The 21,089-nt window shown below is 38.3% G+C and overlaps 3 protein-coding genes across 3 annotated transcripts; 1 reads left to right on the top strand and 2 right to left on the bottom strand.

Moving 5' to 3' along the window:
* The first annotated feature begins 463 nt into the window (after positions 1–463).
* LOC137715407 (small ribosomal subunit protein uS13z/uS13y/uS13x-like) lies at positions 464–2,153 on the top strand. The gene is made up of 4 exons (XM_068454732.1): positions 464–602; positions 716–876; positions 1,483–1,671; positions 1,830–2,153. Exons 1-4 carry the CDS (start codon positions 600–602, stop codon positions 1,933–1,935), a joined length of 459 nt encoding a protein of 152 aa, XP_068310833.1. The 5' UTR covers positions 464–599; the 3' UTR covers positions 1,936–2,153.
* A 5,977-nt stretch (positions 2,154–8,130) lies between these two features.
* On the bottom strand, positions 8,131–9,156 carry LOC137716634 (transcription repressor OFP12-like). Its single transcript, XM_068456076.1, has one exon. The coding sequence runs from the start codon at positions 9,111–9,113 to the stop codon at positions 8,382–8,384; it is 732 nt and encodes a 243-aa protein (XP_068312177.1). The 5' UTR covers positions 9,114–9,156; the 3' UTR covers positions 8,131–8,381.
* A 3,214-nt stretch (positions 9,157–12,370) lies between these two features.
* Positions 12,371–18,822, bottom strand: LOC137716633 (late embryogenesis abundant protein D-34-like). The gene is made up of 3 exons (XM_068456075.1): positions 18,484–18,822; positions 12,848–13,126; positions 12,371–12,751 (listed from the first exon to the last, which is right to left on the bottom strand). Exons 1-3 carry the CDS (start codon positions 18,820–18,822, stop codon positions 12,590–12,592), a joined length of 780 nt encoding a protein of 259 aa, XP_068312176.1. The 3' UTR covers positions 12,371–12,589.
* Positions 18,823–21,089: the final 2,267 nt, after the last annotated feature.

Genomic DNA, 21,089 nt, shown 5'->3' with positions numbered 1-21,089 from the left:
TTTGTACACTCAAGTTTGAATTCTTATTCTTATAATCAAGATTAGTTTATGATAATATATTACTTCTATTAAGAAAAAAAACTTGATAAACAAAACCCCTTATGGAACAAGCTATCTTTTATACAAAATAACATTTTAAACTACTTTAATTTACGTCGAAAATGAATTTCAATTTTGTGATCAAGGAGAAAGACTTAATTTGACTGAGTACAGCCACAACGCTGTCCTTGTCTAATTACACACAGTAATGTGAAGTGAGATCAACATGCGACATTGTGTTAATAGACCGGGAAGCCACCGTATCTCATAATTGAGAGAGGATAGACATGCTAGCCAAACTAACGTATGTAACAAGACGTAGACTTATTTAATGTTGTTGGACATTTTATCACTTGGGCTTGAGATAAAAAGAACCACAACAAACCATGAAATGGGCTAAAATATTTACATTGGGCCAGACCCACAATTGGTGGGTATATAAAATCATTTACAAAACCCGCGGCGCCCATTTCTAGGGTTTCGCTCTGCTTCGCTTCCGTCTTCACGGCACACAGAGGCGTAGAGCTGCTCCAAAAGCTTCAAGATCCGGAACCCTAGCCATGGTCATCCTTCTCTCTCTCTCTCTTCTTTCTCTCTCCTTGCAAACCCTAATATTTAAAATGTTTGATAATATATGAAATTAATTTGTGTGTATGTGAATTGGAATTTGCTGCAGTCTCTGGTAGCGAACGAAGAGTTCCAGCACATTCTGCGTGTGCTGAACACGAATGTGGACGGGAAGCAGAAGATTATGTTTGCCCTGACCTCCATCAAGGGTATCGGCCGCCGTTTCGCCAACATTGTCTGCAAGAAGGCAGACGTCGACATGAACAAGAGGTGCCCTTTCTCTTCAACTCCCCTTCTCCAATTTCATCTGATTTTATGTGGGTATTGGAAATTAAGTTGCTTTTGCGTGCCATTAGAATTTAATGGAAAAACGAAAACTTGGAAGTGGTTTTTTATAATAAAACTCTTTTAAGTGCTTCCTGGAAAAGTACTTAGAAGTGCTTCTTGAAGAAGCATATAGCAGGTGCATCTCCAGAGTGCTTGTACGACCCAGAATGTCTTTCGAAACTGTACTGCCAATCATAGGTAGAAGCTCTTTTTGTTGTCGGAAAGCACTTTAAGGCCAGAAGCAGTCCCAAACAGACTATTAGATTAGGTTTAGTGAAACTTTGGTTGTGCATATGCTTATGGTTGCATTCTAAGCACTTTTATAACCATATAGTTGGGGTGCTTATCGTTTTTGCTAGACATTGTAATCTTCTGACAAATTATGGGAGTTTATTTTTCCCTTTGAATTGTAGAATTCGTATACATGCATAAGTTCGCAGTCTGAATTTAGTTGTGGTAGTGAAAGTGCTTGTGGAGAAGCTAGTTTATTGTTGGAAGACTTATTTCAGCTTTGGAAATTATGGGTTTAATGTAAGTGATTCATTGCAGAGCTGGTGAACTGTCTGCTGCGGAGCTTGATACCCTCATGACGATTGTTGCGAATCCTCGCCAGTTCAAAATTCCAGACTGGTTTTTGAACAGGAAGAAGGATTACAAGGATGGGAGGTACTCTCAAGTTGTTTCCAATGCATTGGACATGAAGCTGAGGGATGACCTTGAGCGCTTGAAGAAGATCAGGTTTGTTATTTACTATTAAGTAATTGTCACCATTTGTGTGCGTTTGGCAGTTGATTTTGATTGGGTTCTTATATTAGGCTGAGGCCCGAGGACAACCTTGGCTTGCTTTTGCAGCTTTTTAAATGTTATTGAGTTGATAATTGTCTGTACTGTGGCAGAAACCACCGTGGTCTCCGTCACTACTGGGGTCTCCGGGTGCGTGGGCAGCACACCAAGACAACTGGTCGCAGAGGAAAGACCGTTGGTGTCTCCAAGAAGCGATAGAGTCTGCCCTTGCATTTTCCATTTCTTAAGCTCTTTGCGTATGTTTACATGTTAGCTTGAGAACTTTTTGCTTCTTGAGTATATCTGAGAATGTTTTTGAATTCTGAAAATGCCATTTTGGATTTGTTTCTGGGATTTATTTTCTTATTTAAACCGAAGGCATGTTTTCGTTAATTGTAAGTTCACTAATTTCCATAGTGAAGGTTTTCTAGCTTATATTCTCAAATGCTCCGTTTCTTGTTTTTCTTATCTCCCTTGCGTTTTTGCCGTCCTTGGTAATTTAATCTTCATGAAACCACCATATAATTGGTTGTATGCGTCAATTCTCTGATCTCTCTTATCACGTGGCTAGTCATATGTTAAGAATTGAAACAGAGATGCCCGTAAGTGCGGGCTTCGGCCTGGGTTTGACCTTGGTCTGTATTAAGCTGTTCGTTTATAGCTGGTGTGTATGTATGTTGGATCACTGTGGTTAGAGTCCTGGTCTATCTTGAAGACATCTGAAGCCCTTAACATAAAATCAGTGGGCACAGCGTGGCCCTAAAATTTTCTATATTCTGGCTCGGCCACAACAAAAAAAAAAAAAAAAAAAAAAAAAAAAAAAAATCATTACTACTATGTTCGTTTGGTGGTTGCTGGGTTGGAGAGATTTTCTTGCAACTAAAATAGTCTTCGCGGCATACTTGCATGTATTCGGAAAGTGCACAACCCATTCTAAAAGATGCTTGCTGCATAGTGCATCTGGTTACAAGAGAGTTTCTCTTCTCTACACGATATTGGTAATGAGTCTAGTCCATTCCAATCCAATAGGGTTAACTGCTCTTAGCCAATTGGGCTACAAACCCCATTGGTTTATGACAATTCTTTATGGGAAAGGAGGTAGCAAGTGCAATATACTTTAATTTTTGATATTAAAAGTGGAGAATAAATTGATGTGCTTGTAATGTTTTAATCTTAGTTCTTGATAATAAATTCAATGGTGAGTGGCGATAATGATAATGATACTACGTTAACACGGGGTCCTTTCCGACCCCAACCGGCCCAAGGAGCACATGCCCAAAGAACACCGGTCCAAGGAATACAATGCCCAAAGGAAGAGGCCAAGACTTGACAAGATTAGGAGGACAATTCGGAGCGCTACAAAAGACTGTTTAGTGGTCCAGATTGTCTATCAACAATGAGGCTAAATGTTTTCCCAAAAAGTACTTTTCGACCGTCGAGAGCAAGTTGATGTACTGACAACTTTATAGCACGAAGTCCCAGGACATAGGACATGCCTACTCAGACGTCAACTCTAGCCAAGAGAACGAAACCCTATAAAGGGACATAAAAGGTTGACATATAGGGGGCTTGGGTGCAAATTCACCAACTCTAGAGCTGAGCAAGGCGCTTGGTACGTGTTGTCCCAAGAAAGCATGCAAGTAAACCTGAATGGATGTCACTTTGTTGTCATGTGCTATAAAGAATTGAGGGGCAGCTAGCATGTCAAGTCTACGTATTTGGCACATTAAATGCAAAGGTAGGGAAAGCTTGAATCCAGGGACTTGTGATCATTGAGTGCCTATACAAAGAGGATGAATACTCCTTATGACAAGTCCAACAAATTGAGAGAAAAGAGATAGTGTTCATCTGAGCGCTATTTATAACCTCTAATTCAAAATATACGAGAAATTTAGTTTATGTAATCAGTTTGAAGGGTAAACTACTTAAACATCGTTGTTCAGTTCTTATTATTCTAAAGCCTGAGCCCACTAAAAACTGACACACGACCATTCTGATTTTTGTTGACCTCACTAATTTTGAGCGCCAACAAATAATAATAATACGATGCATCTCATCTGTCCTCATCCTTCAAGTTGAAGCATAAACAAAGATATTTGGGCAGAATCATTGAGGTAAAAAAAATAGAGACAAAAACAAGATTCCCTGATTTCTTTTTGCGCTTAAGACTTTGCCAATCAAACAGACCCACCTCTGAGTCTGCACCCCCCCTCTCTTATTCATAATAATTTGTCTCCAGGTGCATCGTTTAATTAATTTAATCCCCACCCCCACCCCCTAAATCAGCATCAGTTACTGCCAATTAGACTTCGTGATTAGAGTTTACAATGTTCTTAATTAAGGATTAACTTCTGATTGAGTATGAAACCGTGGGCTCACAGAGGATTTGCTCTTTAAAAGTTAGAATTCAAGTACGGACCTCGTTTTGTGGTTTGTGGTGGATGGAAGAGTATTTCAATATTTTAGTGTGGCTTATATGATTTGTGATGTATTCGGTTTAATGAATATTATTTTAGAAGCAATCTTATTAGTTAAATTATGAGATTTGGTTATTTATTTTGTTATTGTGATGGGTGATAATTAATTATAGGCTTCATTAGGAAATGAGTCCTCTCGATTGCCTATAATAGTGTACATACTCATTTAAGGTGTACACGAATGAAAATTAGTAGTAGGGTTTTAACGTGCAAGCAAGGCTATAGAAAAACCTGATTTCCTCCACATTGAAGACTCAGCTAGGGATCGCTCAATATAAATATTGTAGATAACTTTGATGACTAATTATCAATGTACATATTTTTCATTAATCGTTTGAGAAAATCATGGAATTCAAAAATCTTCACTCATGTATTGGGTCTTATGGCTTTACCCAATTCGAAGTTTACACTGGATTCTTAATTTAAGAAGGCTAAAAGGGAAGTGCATTTTAAATTTTGTTTTTCTCTTCTCACAATTTTTCTCTCTTTTCTTTTGGTTGAATTTTTTTTCTCGTTTTTTGTCTCTTGATTCTCCATTATTTGTTTAGTTCAAACATTAGAAATATTAGTGTATAAAAGGAAAAGTTTTTATGGAAATGAGAATGCAGAAATCATCTCTTTCTTATTTTACTTTGTGGGAATGAATGAATTTATGAGAAAAAAGGATCATGTTGCTTAAAAGTGAAGTGTGAGTCCACATCAAAGCATATCAAGATTAAGAAATGTTACCGAGCAGTTATATTATAAGGTGATGAGGACTAAACAAGCATAAATAATAGCAATGACATGTTTGTTTATCTTTTATAAAGTTTTATCTTTCAACAAAAAAAAAAAAAAAATCACTCTTTTCAAACTCAAAATGTACTCTGACCAACTTGAGTTAATGCATATTTACTAATATGTAAATTAGATTAGATGATGGAGCGGATCCAAAATTATATTGAAATGCGCAAATTCGATAGCAAAATCTAAGCTTTGCATATTTGAGTTTTGATGTCTACTTTGGGTTCATGACTTCTCGTTTTGAAGAAAAAACGCTACGAGTCTAACTTATAACTATGCCATGACATTTAGACTTTTAAATATCGTGCTCCACTACATGTCGTTTTGTTACTTTCTGAGTTGGTTGTCTATTTGTACTTCTTGAAAGTCTAGGGCTACGAGGCACCATATAAGCATCTCTTAGGGTGCTAGGGTTTGTAATCTTTCGTATTATTTAATTAAGGGTAAATCTCAGTTTACTACACTCAAGTTTCGTGGTTTTCAACATTTAGTACATGAAGTTTTTTTCGTCTCAGAGTTATACCTAAAGTATTAATTTTGGGACAGTCTCATGTATTCGTTAATCTGGTTGTTAAGTCTTTCGTTAATTGATGACGTGACACCCATGTGGACAATAACTGGGCACCACGTGTCAATAAAGGTCCCACGTGGATATTAAAAATTAAAAAAAATAAAAATTAAACATTAAAAAAATTAAAGAATTACAAAAAAATTAAATAAAAGGTCTTCTTCCTCAAACCCCCCACTCCCCTCCCTTCTCCTTCCTTTCTCTCCTCTGCACCTACCCAACCTCTGCACATCCATCCTTCCCCCTCCCTCTTTGACTCCATCTACTCAACCCTCATCCTCTTCGACGGCCCTGTAAGCTCGAAGGAGCGGTGATTGACTATGCGCGGTGATACTCTTAGATCTCGGGGCAGAGATCTTGAAGCTATGGGGGCGACGATACTCCCAGATCTCGGGACGGAGATTTTGATTTCGCTGTGCACGGTGATCGGCATTGCCTTCTCCTTGGTCCAGTGGATGTACGTTTCGTAGGTTAAGCTCTCCCCAGGAGGCCTGAGTTGTCCTCGAAACTCAGCAGGAGGCCGAAGTTGCTGCTGTCGAGCAGGAAGTACTTCTCTGCGTGCTGCTTGGGAATTGGAGTTGGTCTGATTCGTTGGGGTCGACGGCGTCATGGTGGTTGAGGTTGAAATTGAGGGTGGCGGTGGGGGTATGGAAATGGGTGGGGGACATGGGGAAGACGAAGGGGTTCTACGCCTTTTTTTTAATTTTATTTAATTTATTATTTTTGAATTTTTGAATTTTTAATATCCATGTGGGACCTTTATTGACACGTGGTGCCTAGACTCCTAGTCATTGTTTACATGAGCGCTAGTTAACGAGAGACTTAACAGTTAGACTAACGGATGTATAAGACTGTCCCAAAATTAACATTTTCGGTATGACTCTGGGACGAAAAAAACTTCATGTACTAAATGTTAAAAACCACGAAATTTGAGAGTAGTAAACTGAGATTTACCCTTTAATTAAATACTTTGAGGTTTTCTCAAAATTTCATGTAAATTCCATTTTTTCTTGTGCCTTAAGGTTATCGTTGAGTGCTTTTTTTTTTTTTAATTTTTTTAATTTTATCACGCTGCGTTAGAAAGTAAAATTCATTTTAATTGTTATAAAACCAATCTCTCTATTTCATTAAGTAGATGGAGGGTGCAGCACGGAGCCACGAGTAGTTGAACTTGAACATGCATGGTTGTGTCTACGCATGCCACAAAAGGCGAAAAGAGAAGCAGTAGGCCCCCTCAGCACATGTTTTTTTATCGATCCAACTTAAGTGCATTGCTATTTTCTACTTGCTCCTATATACACACAGAGACAGAGAGGCCAACTTAACCTAATGGCCATAGCTAGCCAAAAAGTACCGGAAGCAGGCTCGCAGGCTTTTTAGGTTGAACACTTGAACCCTCGTTGTCAACTGAAGGTGTGTAAGATGTTGAATTTGGTGAGTAGCGAGTACCACTGTAACTCTGTATCCACATGTGTAGGTTGGACCATGATCCACATTTCCCAAGAAGTTTAACTTTATCATTAGCTTTCAACAATAATTGGATGTAGTACTTTATATAGTGTTACATACGCGTGATGCTATTTACGCGTATTTTTATCGTTTGAATTGAATAAATAAATGAAGAAAGAAAGAAAAACTTTATTGTTTATTTTCGTTGTCTAAACTACTTATTAATAAAAAAAAAATTTGTCAATCAAATAATAGTGAAAAGACTACGTAGTCTTCTATCACATAAAAAAAAAACTAATAGCCGATAATGTAATTTTACAAAACCAAATTTTGTTGTTTTTATTGAAACCTCACCTATAGCCAGGCTATAGGTGATGAATTTAGCATATATCTAATACTAAAAAATAAAAAACAAAAACCTCTCTTCTCCACTCTCACTCCCACGTTCTCTCTCCCACTCTCTTTCCAATTTTAAAAACAAAAAACAAAAAATGTTCACACACACAAAACATAGACATATGTTGGTTTAGAATAATAAAACAAAAAATAAAAATAAACTAACTAGTCAATGTTATAGATTTTTTGTGAGAAAATTAGGCAATGGTCATGTCAAAATTCATTTTCCTAACAACTCGAAAAATATACACGTGGAAGTTGAACTACCCAGCTTCAAACGTTTAATCAAATCAGTCCTGCTCTCCTAATGTCTTCATTTTGAGGGTCAGGACCAAATGCATATTAGCCACAATATTGTATTAGTTTAGATCTAAAGTCTTAAAATATTTGACAATTTAATAAAGAAAACCAAACCAATTTAATGATTTGATAATAAGCATGTTAATCAACACTTAACTAATAATTCATTTATTAACAACTATGTCTTATGGTTTATAAAATATAATTTAAATAGACAGTTCCCTAACATTGCATTTAATCAAAACATAAAATTGGAATGTAAATTTTTGGGTACATCAGAGAGTTCAAACCCATGCTATAGCCTATTCTTATTCATCATCTTATATATATGGTTCATTGTTGGACTAATCTCAACATTAAAAATAATACTAGATCATGCTTTATATATTAACGGTTTATTGTCGATTTAGTGTCCCAGTTCCAGTTACTTTATGGATAAAATTTTACAACCAGTCAGTCATATATACAGCTAAAAACAGCTAAGCCTAGAAACAAGGACAAGGACCAGATACTGGAGAAGAAGAAAATGGGGGACAAGATTCAATAAGATTTGTCGATGTGATTGAAAACAACAAAAAAAAGATGGACTGATCGACTTCAATATTATACATAATAACAAATTCGGATATTTTTTAATTTCCACTGAATATTGACAAATAATGAAGTCAATATTATAACCGTTTAATTACTGACTAGACGCACCGTGAAACCTCACAAACGCCGGCGGTGAACTCCGGTTCTAATTCAATGCGGGCGCCTCCGCATGGAGATGGCATGAGGCTGACGAGAAGATCGGCGAAAGCGCCGATAATAAACTTGTGAGTGCTCTTAGGGTTCAGCGCAAGATAGCACAGGAGGAGCTCATGCAAAAACTCCCAGTTGGATTTCTTCTTCACGTCCTCCGAATCTGGCGTTCTCTCACGCGCCTCCACCATCTCCTGCATGGACCGCAGGAAGTCCCGATATGGATCGGGAGAGAATGTGGGGACCGCCACGCTGTGGTTGATGAAGAGCTTGCGGTCTTCGGTCTCGGAGGTTGATGTTTTGGAGGATGATGAGGTGGCGGCGAATGATGATTGGTCGACAATGGAGTTGGAGAGGCCGGGAGAGGAGAAGAAGAAGCGTCGGGAGGCGAAGGCGGTGGCAAAGTCGGGGGCAGGGGCATCGGTGTTGGAGTAGTCGTCGGGGGTGGAGAGGAGGGAAGAGCTGAGGGATTTTGAGGTGGTGGTGGCGGAGTCGAACAGCGTGGATTTGTCGTCGTAGAGGGAGTTGAAGTTTTTAATCATGGACGTTGATGTGGATGCGGTGGCGGTGGCGGTTGGTAATGGACGGCTGTGATCGTTGTCATCTAGGGTTGTACTCATTGGTGGCCGTCGGATCTTTGTGAAGCAGAGATTTAGGTTTCTTCCCAGTGTGTTTTGCATTTTTTCTCACAACTTAGAAGCGACTGCAGAGAGAGAGAGAGAGAGAGAGAGAGAGAAAGCGTGTGTGAGAACATTGTGTGAAGTCTTTATATATAGTTGGTGCCTTGGTGGTATGTAACTTGTAGTTTGGGTTCAAAGCGGCGACTGGACAGCCGTAAGAAGACTCTATAAGCTTGGAGAAATTTTTTCATGTAATTAGAACACAAGTTAGTACAACACGTGTCATAATATAAGTGAAGCGATGAATATTTTTTAGTGTGTTTCCGTTTGTATCATGAAACCATTAAATTCATATCAAACTGTAAGACATCTGTTAAACCGCCAAAAAATAAAAAGATAATTTTAGTAATTTCTTATAGAGTTCACGTAAAACTTTCGATTGTCGTACTTCCCCAGCTTCCTCTTTCCTTTTACGAAGTACATTTTAGCAGTAGTTTCGGTTCATGTTTTTCTTGCATCGAAAATGGATTAAATTCGTTGTTGTGACTGTGATGCTATCATCTTACGTTTCACGTTATAGTATGTGTACTTATTTGTTATATATATAATTAATATCAATCATTTTGCCATTAATACTGTAATTCTTTCGTAGCATATAAACAACATGAAATTGTGACAGATGTATTTGAGGAGGGATGGAGGAGTAGTAGGCCGCATTTACTGAAAATTGAGGAGCTTTCACATCATGGGATGGGAGAAATTATCTGTATCAAGTTGAGATAACGCAGATCAGCTACATCAGAGGAAGAAAGAGATTGATCAACAACGCTTGGATTTCCTTATCACTTTTTGATCTTCCAATTAGGACCTCTCATATTACGGGGTCCCATTTATGTAGTAAACTTTCCTGCAACACAGCCTCATTTGTCAATTATCTTTTTTCTTTATCTGCCCCTTTATCGCGTTGTAATGTTCTTTCAATGTGAACATGTAATGTATAATATATATATTCTGAATATACATGCAATGTTAAAATGTTCTAAACTACACTAATTTAATGATCGAGAAAATTCAAACTTGCATGCAAGTGGGATGAGATTGTTTGGGCAAACTCTGTTGTATAAACAAATATTAGTAAGGATTATGCTTAACTGTAGCAAAAACGAGTAAAGTATAGGATCATCGGAATGACCATGTATTCATCATATAAAACCTTATATATGTTCTTGTATATTTCATTGTTTCTCCCTTTTTGGTCCTAGAATACAGAGGTCTCATAAGATAAATACATTATCCCTACGAGATCTTTTTATCTCATTTTTGCTTACAATAGAACGGATTTCTTGTTAAGAAAAGACTTGTGATGTTATAATTAATTACTTAATTAGTTTTTGTGCTAAGTTTGAAGAAAAATATTGAGTGAAGTTGAAGATTTTAAGGAGGGAATAAATCGGGGGTACGAACTCGCATATGGATGTAACGAATGGTCCAACTCCAAACCAAATCTCAAAATAGGGCAGACACCATGCACATGGTGGGTGACTCATTTAGTCACAGAACCAACTAATGTATTGCGTAAATTCGTGTTCCAAAACCCTATCCGCCATTTTTCTGGTAGCAATGTAAGAAAACTAGCGCTCTTTCCTTTTGTCAATATCCATATGAATTATTAGCTTCTCTTTCGTCGGTCGGTACAAAATGCAACCTGCTATCCGTAGCCTGAGCATGAAGATCGATCCATGATGATAGATGCATGCAACACAGAAAAGTTGTGTCTAAAAAAGAAATACTTTCACTATTTTTCAACGGGAGAGAAGGACATTGCACTGCCAGAAAACAAAACTAGCCGTGTATGAATGATCAACATCACCTGAGGTTTGTACACGATCGCTAGTAAAAGATTAACTATTAGTGTTACATTAGTTGGCCAGTCAGTGGTCACTTTTATTTTTTTATTTTTAATTTAGTTAAAAGTAATGCTAAGTAGATCGACTTTTTAAATTAAATTTATAAATTATATAATGTGCGACCAATGAACAATAAGTACATTTATTAACACTTAAATAATAATTTAATTATTTCCAACCATGTCATGTGTTTTACACAATTCGGTTTAAAATTTTGATCTCCTTAACATTACATGTGTAGATTATTATTTTACCCGAAATGTAAATATTTGGCATTCTGTTTGTTTAATAACCATAAATGGCTTCTCTTCCACAATTAGGATAACTGACCACTTGCTTAAATTTCTCCAAATCTCATGTCTTTAATTTCAGAGTTCCGCGAGGAATGCCATAGACCCTACTAGGGTTTATTATTCATATATGGATAAAATTAAGTTACAATGACGATCAAATTCAGAATGTACTGCATGTTACCTATTGTTTATTAGATTTAACTGCAGTTACTTTTCTTATATATATTCATTTTCCGTCAACACATATTCTTACTTCTGTCGGTTAATTGGGTTAAATATAATTTGTTTCCTGTCGAGTCAAAATAATTGATATGAACCCCTCTTTCCTTTTCCTTTCTGCATATTCTGACCTTGTGAGGTGTGGTGGTCATCAGGATATTATAAGTAAGCCAGAGTACATAATAAACTAAGCCTATTTGACACGAAGCATTCAATCATTTATACACGCATGATCTCTTTTATTAGAGAATAACTTGCATGTGACACGAAAATATACTGTAACCGTGAAGTATCGTGTTAATAATACAGTGGCATGTAAAGGAAATGTCAAAAAACCACCGTCTCAATATATACCTATCATAACGTTTCTCTCATTCTACTGACTTAAGGATTGTGCGAAGCAAGGAGGGAAACACAAGAAGATTACAATAGAAGCAATTTCAGTGGAGGTTCTTTTGGCATACAAGATCTTGAGATCTTAGAGATACCGTGGATGTTTTGCTGGATCAAACTATGTTGCCAAAGCCAAATACCAACAGCCAACCAAGCCATATGTAACGGGCAACAGCAAGAGAAACTTCCTCAAACAAGAGTACAATTATTTGTGTTATCCGATCCTCCTAAATTATTTGGTTTTATTATAAATGATTCATCTACTTGCTGCTACACCCTACAGAGTGTCTCACTCTTCTGCCACTAGTCTTGAACTTCAGTTTTGTGCCTTAGCTCAACGTAGACGTGCAGTTGACTAGAATAATATACTACCCAATAATATATACTCTGATAAAAATCGCATCTCACAATACAGAGATAATCAAAGTTGACTATAACAATATGCACCGTCAAATATGACTATTAGTCAAATGGATTATAATTGCATTTACCAGCATAACATCATAAAGTTAACATTTCTAACAAAACAAGAGAAACATGTTGACATTAAACGAGATATTTACATAACAAGGTTGATTTTTTATGTCTACATTCTTGTAGAAACGTAGTAGTACAACAAAAGTAACCGCGACTTATCCACACAGAAAACTTTCAACCCATATTCTTACGCCCAAACTTCAACATGCATGCGTATATGTACAATATTGAAATAGTAGTAATAAGTTTATCCCCCATTCTGGTTAAGCCCAGCCGCTGCCGCCAGCGATTCAGCAACTCCGCCTGGAGTGGTGGCCATATTTGGACTGTTACGTATCTCTGCTCCTATCACCGCCTTTGCATCCTCTCTAGTCACAGGTTTGTCCGCAGGCAACTTCTCAGTTGCATCCTGCATTATTTTCACGAAAACAGAAACGAAATTGATTAAACCCCCTAGAATGTTAAACATAATTACTGATGTACCATATTAAATGTTAATTTGTACCTCTAACACGTCACCAAGTTTCGTTTTATTGACGTCGCGCGGGTTAACAGAGGCTGCATACTGAGCTACAGCCGTCACACCTCCGGGTGATATCTCATTGCGTCCAGTGGCTCTCATTTCAGCCGCTTGTATTGCAGCGGCGTCGCTTTGTTCAATTGGTTTGTCTCCTGCCGTCAAAGCACTGGCCTCCAGCGCTTCACCAATCGTAATTACATCTCGATCAAGCGCTCCTCCTGGAGATGCCATTGGCACCGGTGGCTCCACATATTGGGCCACAACCTTCAAACGAAGGTAACCAATACATACAGTCATATACATATGCATAAACGCTCACTTTGTTGTTTGAAGACAACAACGTTCACTATCAATTAGATGTTCCAATTCTTGTATTCTTAAAATATATATAGTGTGAGACAGAAAATAAACACAACATGTAAAATATCTGAAGATAACATATGTACAAAGTTAAAAGAAAAAATTGCAACTTATCTGTTGAGGCCCAACGGGAAATTAGAGTAATTACATGCGCTTATAAAGAGTTTTAGTTATTGTCAATATCCCTAATTAGTTTTATATCGACAATTATATATACAAAAAGAGTTGAGTTACTCTTGATACTCGACTTTTTGCGATTATCGTATTAGAGCAGGTTAACTTCTATTATATGTGAAAATCCCGACATATTTGTTTGTGATACACATAAAATGACATGTGACATGTGCTCTTTATGTGCTTAATTACGAAGTAAGACTCCTTTCTATGTAACCAATATGGTTTTACGTTGGAACTAGATCAAACGAAAATAAATTGTAACGATACTACTGTTAATTTTGGAAGGTAGTAATTCACCGATTCTTATTAATTGAAATCATCTTTACAAGACTACTATATGTAGTCATATATCTTCAATCAGTTCCTACAAACTAGATACTAATAGACAGCTCATAATACAAGAAAGGAATATAATTAATTACAATATATGGCAAGTATCTTGATGATGATCCTTGACTTTCTTAACACTCCCCCTCAAATTGGTGAGTGAATGTTTCGAACTCCCAACTTGCCTAGCAAAGAATGAAATCTTTCCTTCCCAAGAGCTTTAGTGAACAAATCAGCAAGTTGTGATATGGAAGGAACAAATCCCGTCACAATTTGTCCTTCCATAATCTTATCTCGAACAAAATGACAATCAATCTCAATGTGCCTTGTTCGCTCATGAAATACCGGATTTGCTGCAATATGAAGGGCGGCTTGATTGTCGCATAACAAGGTAGCCGGCCCTTGGTCTTGAACTTGAAGATCTCGAAAAAGGCTTTGGAGCCACATAAGCTCACAACATGCTGCTGCCATGGATCTATATTCAGCTTCAGCAGAAGACAAGGATACAGTTTTCTGTCGTTTGCTCTTCCATGAAATAAGGCTATTTCCAAGGAAAACGCAATAACCAGTAGTTGAACGCCGAGTGGTAGGACATCCTGCCCAATCGGAATCACAATATGCCTTTAACTTCAATGAATTTTGAGATGGAAACATCATACCTTGCCCTGGTGTGCTTTCAAATACTTTAAGATGCGTAAAGCAGCTTCATAATGAGACTTTTGAGGTGATTGCATGAATCTACTCAATAAATGAACTGAATATGTAATATCCGGTCGGGTTATAGTGAGATATATCAACCGACCAATCAATCTTCTGTACTTGACTGGATCATCTAATGCATGCCCATCATCAGGGAGTAATTTGAGATTTTGTTCCATAGGAAAGCTTGCAGGCCGTGATCCTAGAAAACCAACATCATTTAGGATATCCAATAAATACTTTCTTTGTGAAATGAAAATACCTTGTTTCGATCGTGCCACCTCAATTCCCAAAAAATATTTCAAATTACCAAGATCTTTGATACGAAACTTGGTATTCAAAAAAGATTTGAGATCATCAATTACTTTCAAGTCATTCCCCGTTATCAGTATATCATCCACATAGATGAGAAGCACAGTAAATGACTTCCCTTTTCTCTTAGTGAAAAGTGAGTAGTCTGCTTTAGATTGAACATAACCAGCTGATCGAATAGCTTGTGAGAACTTGAAAAACCATTGCCGAGAAGCTTGCTTCAACCCATAAATCGACTTATTAAGGCGACACACCAAATTCTCCCCCTGTCGCCGAAGACCAGGTGGGGGAAGCATATAGATTTCCTCCATGAGATCACCATGAAGGAATGCGTTATGGACATCAAGTTGATGAAGTGACCATGAGTGAGTAGCAGCAAGAGCAAGTAAGCAGCGGAAAGTGACAAGTTTGGCCGTAGGAGAAAAGGTATCATGATAGTCAATACCTTCCAATTGGGTGTAACCTTTAGCAACCAATCGAGCTTTGTAACGCTCAATACTCCCATCGGATTTTCTTTTGATTTTATAAACCCACCGACAGCCAATTGGTACCTTCCCGGAGGGGAGAGGAGAAAGTGTCCAAGTGTCATTGGCCTGAAGCGCCTGGAGTTCCTCGTCCATGGCCTTGCACCAATGGGGATGTGTGGCAGCTTCTGAATAACAGTTAGGCTCCAAAACAGTAGATAATTGCGCAATGAAGGATTGATACTGAGGAGAGAGCCCTTGATAGGACAAATAATTAGAAAGAGGATACCTGGTACGAGGACCGGAAGGCGAGGAGTTGGCGGAGGGCAATGGAATAGTCGGACAAACATAATCATGGAGCTTGCTCGGCGGAACACGGATGCGACTGGAATGGCGCAAAGGAGCAGGGGATGCAGCGGCAGGCTGAGCTGACGCTGGACACGGGTCCAGGGAGAGAGCAAGCCCATCAGGAAGAACCGAGACTTGGTCAAGCCCATCGGTGGCAGAAGTGGGTATTGGTGCTGGGCCAGGAGAAAGGCCCGGGTCAGGAATGGGCTGGTCTATGGGAAAAGGGATGGAGACTGGAGCAGGTGGGCCTGGGTGGGTATGGGGTTCAGTACGTGGGTCAGTGGTTGGGACAGTGTTTGGGTCAGTATATGGGTGCGGGGTAACTGTTGAGGGGTGGGGGTTTGGGTGAAATGGAAAAATATTCTCATGAAATGTGACATCTCGACTGGTAAAAATTTGTTTGGAATGAAAATCATATAATTTGTAAGCTTTTTGGCCAAAAGGATACCCAATGAAAACACATTTCTTAGCCCGAGCATCAAACTTATGTTGGGGGTGAAGATTAGTGGCATATGCTAAACACCCAAAAGTGCGTAAATGGGTATATGAAGGAGGGTGACCAAATAATTTCTCATAAGGCATAAGACCCGATAAGAGAGGGGTGGGAATGCGGTTAATTAGGTAAATGGATGTGAGAATGCATTCATCCCAAAAAGACAAGGGAATATGTGACTGAAAATGCAAAGCTCGTGCAGTTTGAAGAATATGTCTATGCTTTCGCTCCACAACCCCATTTTGTTGAGGGGTGGAAACACAAGAGCGTTGAAAAAGGATGCCATGATCATTAAAGAAAGGAAGCATAGAAACAAATTCGCCGCCATTGTCAGTTCTAATTGTTTTAATTTTGTGGTGAAATTGTGTGTCGGCATAGGCAATGAAAGATTTAAGCAAAGATTGAGTGTCTGATTTATGACGCATGAGATAAACCCAAGTGCAACGAGTAAAATCATCAACAATAGTAAGGAAATAACGAGCACCTGAACGGGATGCGACTCTATGGGGACCCCAAATATCACAATGTATAAGTTCAAAAGCATGCTTAGTATTAATATGACTTAATCCAAAAGACAATCGAGTTTGTTTTGCCAAAGGGCAAATGTCACAAGGTTTATTGGTAGAAAGGGAAATTTCAGGAAAATGTTTAGCTAAGAGTTGGAGTCTCAAGGGTGAAGGATGACCAAGTCTGCGGTGCCATGTGAGGAAAAAAACCTTGGGAGGTGTAGGTGATGTCCGCCCTTTGGAGTCCACCAAATAATAAAGTCCATTATGTTGTCGCCCCCAACCAATCATCGTCCTCGTCTCCAGGTCCTGTAAAGTACAAAAATCAGGATAAAAGGTTATTGAGCATCCCAATGATCGAGTGATCCGACTAACGGAAATTAAGTTGATCAAAAAAGAAGCTATGCCAAGCACATTATAAAGAGATATTTGGGAACCAAAATTGTATGTGCCAATAGAATTGATGGGAACCCGAGTCCCATTAGGTAATGCCACAGGTGGTAGAGGAGGATTTGAGGTGGCATTAGTCAATGGGAGACTAGATATATGGTCAGTGGCACCACTGTCTATAACCCATTGGAAAGAAGGAGGCCCACCTGCTAGATTAGCCTTGGAATCAAGGCCCATTTTTTAACTCATCATGGATAACAGTTGCTGAAATTGGTCGGTGGTAAGGTTGGGCATGTTAGACGGTGCAGTGATGGAGGCCACGTTGTTGACAGCTGGTTTGTCGCGCCCACCAGAACCACGCGAACTACTGGACCTATCATGAAGACGATGTCCCGGTGGATAGCCATGGAGCTTCCAACACGTTTCAATAACGTGATGATCCTTATCGCAGTATGAGCAATGCAGCGGCTTCCTCTCGGATGATCTTCCTTTTCCATGGTTGCCATTGTTGCCACGACTTGTTTGAACAGCCATAGCTGCAGGTTCAACGAGGCTAGGCCCAACAGCCATGCCTCTCTGCTTCTCTTCTTGTGTCAACATGGAATAGACGGATCGAATCGAAGGCAATGGTTGAATAAGTAAGATCTGTCCACGAATCGCAGAATACGAGTCGTCCAACCCCATTAAAATTTGCAAAACCTTGGTTCTCTCCATCTGTTCGTTATTAGATTGAACAGCCCCGCAAGAACATGACTTTAAAATGTGGTAGGAATCCATCTCATCCCACAAACCTTTAAGCTTGGTGAAATACACGTTGATAGGTTGTTGACTTTGTGTAAGACGTGCAAGGTCACGTTGGATTTCAAAGAGACGAGACACGTTTTGTTGAGAAAAACGTTCTCGAAGATCATCCCAAACATCTTTGGCTGTCATCATGTACACCACACTAGTGGCCAGGTCACTGGAAAGTGTATTGATAATCCACATAAGGATCATGTCGTTGCACCGTTGCCAAAGAGCAGATTCCGTGGGCTTTGTCTTCGCAGATGGCTGTTCAACACTTCCATCAACAAACCCTAATTTGTTCTTTGCACGGAGTGCAATTGACATGGAACGACACCAAGTGCCATAATTTTCACCAGTAAGTTTGGTTGAAACGAGCATCATTCCCGGGTGATCAGAATGATGAACGAAGAAAGGACTAGCAGGATCACTAGATGGTTCAAGTTTAGCCATTGCTGACGTTGAATCCTCCACCATAATCCAAGAAAAAAAAAAAAAAAAAAAAAAAGAACTAAGAACCCAGGAAGGGCTCTGGTACCATGTTAATTTTGGAAGGTAGTAATTCACCGATTCTTATTAATTGAAATCATCTTTACAAGACTACTATATGTAGTCATATATCTTCAATCAGTTCCTACAAACTAGATACTAATAGACAGCTCATAAAACAAGAAAGGAATATAATTAATTACAATATATGGCAAGTATCTTGATGATGATCCTTGACTTTCTTAACACAAATTGAAATAGAAAAATATATACCTGTCCAGCAACTTTTTCAGTGACAACGCGGTTGCCATCGGGATTAATTGTTTCAGTAACGGTGACGCCTTCCTCTCGGGCGACTTTAGTGGAGTCAAGGTGGCCAACAAGGCCAAAGCGCTCGTTGTACGTAGCTGCCGACTGCATGACAGCAGCTGGGACACCCCTCGGATTCTCTCCAAGGACTAGGTTTTCAGCAGCTTGGGCAGTGGCGGCGTCGCGGGGCGCGACGGGCCTGTCAGCCAATTCGCCGGAGACATTGAAGACGTCTCCGTATTTTATGGGTTCCTGAACCGCGGACTGGTCCGGTCGGCGTCTTTGTGGCTGTCCCTGGCTCATGTTTTGGGCTTGAATATGACAGATTATTAGGTTACTTAGAATGTTATTTTACAAGTAGTGCAAGTATAATGTACGTTCCAAATTAAGGAATATATATATATGAAATTTGTTGTGGAAGGATGAATATGTATGAGTACGGATTGCGATAAGTGAGAACTGGACAGCAGGATTCTTCAAGTATACAGGTGGCGGATGGAGAATGAGGGTTTTGGACATAGCTCACAGGTGGACGCCATGTTTCATGTTGAACACAAACTCCGGCGACACTTGGACTTGGGTCGGTGTACGGCTTTATACTACTATAAGAGCTTTGACACATGCCATAATTGGCCTCGATAAGTTAGTTAGGGCAACTCTTGTAAGAATAAACTAGACTTAAAAGATTAATACACTAGCCAAGAACACAAGGATTAATCAACTAAATCACAATCCTTAAATTATGTATGTAATATAAGTGTAAGAACTGCAGCAATTATACCAACGTATACCTGCAGACATGTTCATGGATGAAGAAGCCATGAAAACCTGAACACAACCTTCTCTTCTGTGCAAAACTCAATGCTCTCCAAGTTATAGGTAATTAGAACAATAAGAGCATGCTTTGTGAGAGCAGGGGCTTGTGGTTTTATACTACAAGACCTGGATTGCCCTATAACAATCCCACAAGGAATACAAGATTGCATTCCTTATATCAGTATGAGTCCTATAAACGAGCAAACACAAGAGTCCTCAATATACCAATATGATTGGATTAACTCTTGTCAACATGATTTAGACTTCTTTATAATATCAATTATCCCAAGACTTGTAAGAATCATACTCATACTCTTACATTCTCCCACTTGAGTATGATTCATCACAACAGAGAATCATCTCAAATTATTATAAAGGTGATCACAAAAGTCAATCATCAACACACTAGTACATAAACACAACCAGCTTACATAAGCCAAAACAATGAATTTATAATTACATCTGCAACACAAAATACAGATTTAACTTACAAATCACAATGTCTAGTTCATGTTCATAGCAATGTATCTAAGCTCAAGAGTAAACCAAGACGTCTACTCCCACTCATATAGCCCAAAAATAATATAAAAAAATACCAAACATTCTTGACAGTAAGCTGTCAACTTAAAATTATTCATAATTGTTTGAATAAACACACCTATGCATTTTAAAGTATTGAACTTAAGAATCTTTTCTGTTACATCGTAGAATTAACTCAAAAGTCACAACATACTTAATTTGCACTTTGTAATTATGTGAACCAATATAGCAAAACCAAACCAATTTGCTCCCACTCATCTAGGCCATACTTAACACAAACAAGTTAAGTACAAGTTAATAGCAACTATATTAACTAAAGTCATTCCAATACAATGAATGACTAATCATAATTCATATGGAAACCAAATTCATTTCCTTTTGAATGCTAACCGACATAATAGGACCCTTCTCATTACTTAAACAAATTAAGTAACACAAATAATTCAACCAATTGCTTCAATAAAACCATAAACTTGTTTTTAAGCATCCAAATGAATTATAATGGCCGGCCTAAATACTCTTAGCCTTATGCTTACATTCAAACATACGGTTCTCCCACTTAAGCATAAGCAGAATGTACTGCACAGCCAATAAAGAAACCGGAGATATGAACCAATTGGTTCCCGATTCCTCACCAATTGCATGATCTTAGTTTAGTCATATACACCTAAACCATTATACAAACAGTCTATGTATCAAAAGATAGTCACAATCCAATCGGAAAAACTTATCTCACATAAACCCAAACTCACTAGTTTCAACAACGATCAAAATCTGAATTGCAAGCACAATATTTTTGCATTCAATTTGATCCTAACTAGTTCAATAACCATCGAGCAAGATCAACTAAAATTTGATACTGTTTGGACATAGAAGCACAAGTTATCTCGATTAAAACGAGATAATCAAGATCTCAACTTTTTAACAATATGATTTACATATAATAATTCTTTAACAAGATCGACATGTATCATAATTCAATCTAGTCCAAAAATCAATTGCAAAAATACTAATTGACGCTTCAAAATCTCAAACAATTCCAATCATGTAGAAAACCCATAATTTGTCAAAATTTCAAAATTAATATCTTATGAACTTTGAGATCGCATCAGATATGAATTAAAGGATACATACCAATTAATCAGCAAATTTTCATTAAGAGTAGCGGAAGTAAACGAGAAACGAAAATTCCAGAGCAAATCTTGTCAATCGAT

This window comes from Pyrus communis, chromosome 14 (assembly GCF_963583255.1).
Source record: "Pyrus communis chromosome 14, drPyrComm1.1, whole genome shotgun sequence".
NCBI lineage: Eukaryota > Viridiplantae > Streptophyta > Magnoliopsida > Rosales > Rosaceae > Pyrus > Pyrus communis.
The sequence above is the reverse complement of the archived record's forward strand: the minus strand, read 5'-3'. Positions and strand labels throughout refer to the sequence as shown.

What these genes read in the sequence shown, in the direction of transcription:
- LOC137716633 (XM_068456075.1), bottom strand. Translation starts at nt 18,822, where the DNA reads ATGAGCCAGGGACAGCCACAAAGACGCCGACCGGACCAGTCCGCGGTT. An exon ending in CTGAAAAAGTTGCTGGACAG is followed by an intron (nt 13,127 to 18,483) that starts GTATATATTTTT and finishes CTTCGTTTGAAG; the next exon opens with GTTGTGGCCCAATATGTGGA. An exon ending in AACTTGGTGACGTGTTAGAG is followed by an intron (nt 12,752 to 12,847) that starts GTACAAATTAAC and finishes AAAATAATGCAG; the next exon opens with GATGCAACTGAGAAGTTGCC.
- LOC137715407 (XM_068454732.1), top strand. An exon ending in GACGTCGACATGAACAAGAG is followed by an intron (nt 877 to 1,482) that starts GTGCCCTTTCTC and finishes GATTCATTGCAG; the next exon opens with AGCTGGTGAACTGTCTGCTG. An exon ending in GAGCGCTTGAAGAAGATCAG is followed by an intron (nt 1,672 to 1,829) that starts GTTTGTTATTTA and finishes GTACTGTGGCAG; the next exon opens with AAACCACCGTGGTCTCCGTC.
- LOC137716634 (XM_068456076.1), bottom strand. Translation starts at nt 9,113, where the DNA reads ATGCAAAACACACTGGGAAGAAACCTAAATCTCTGCTTCACAAAGATC.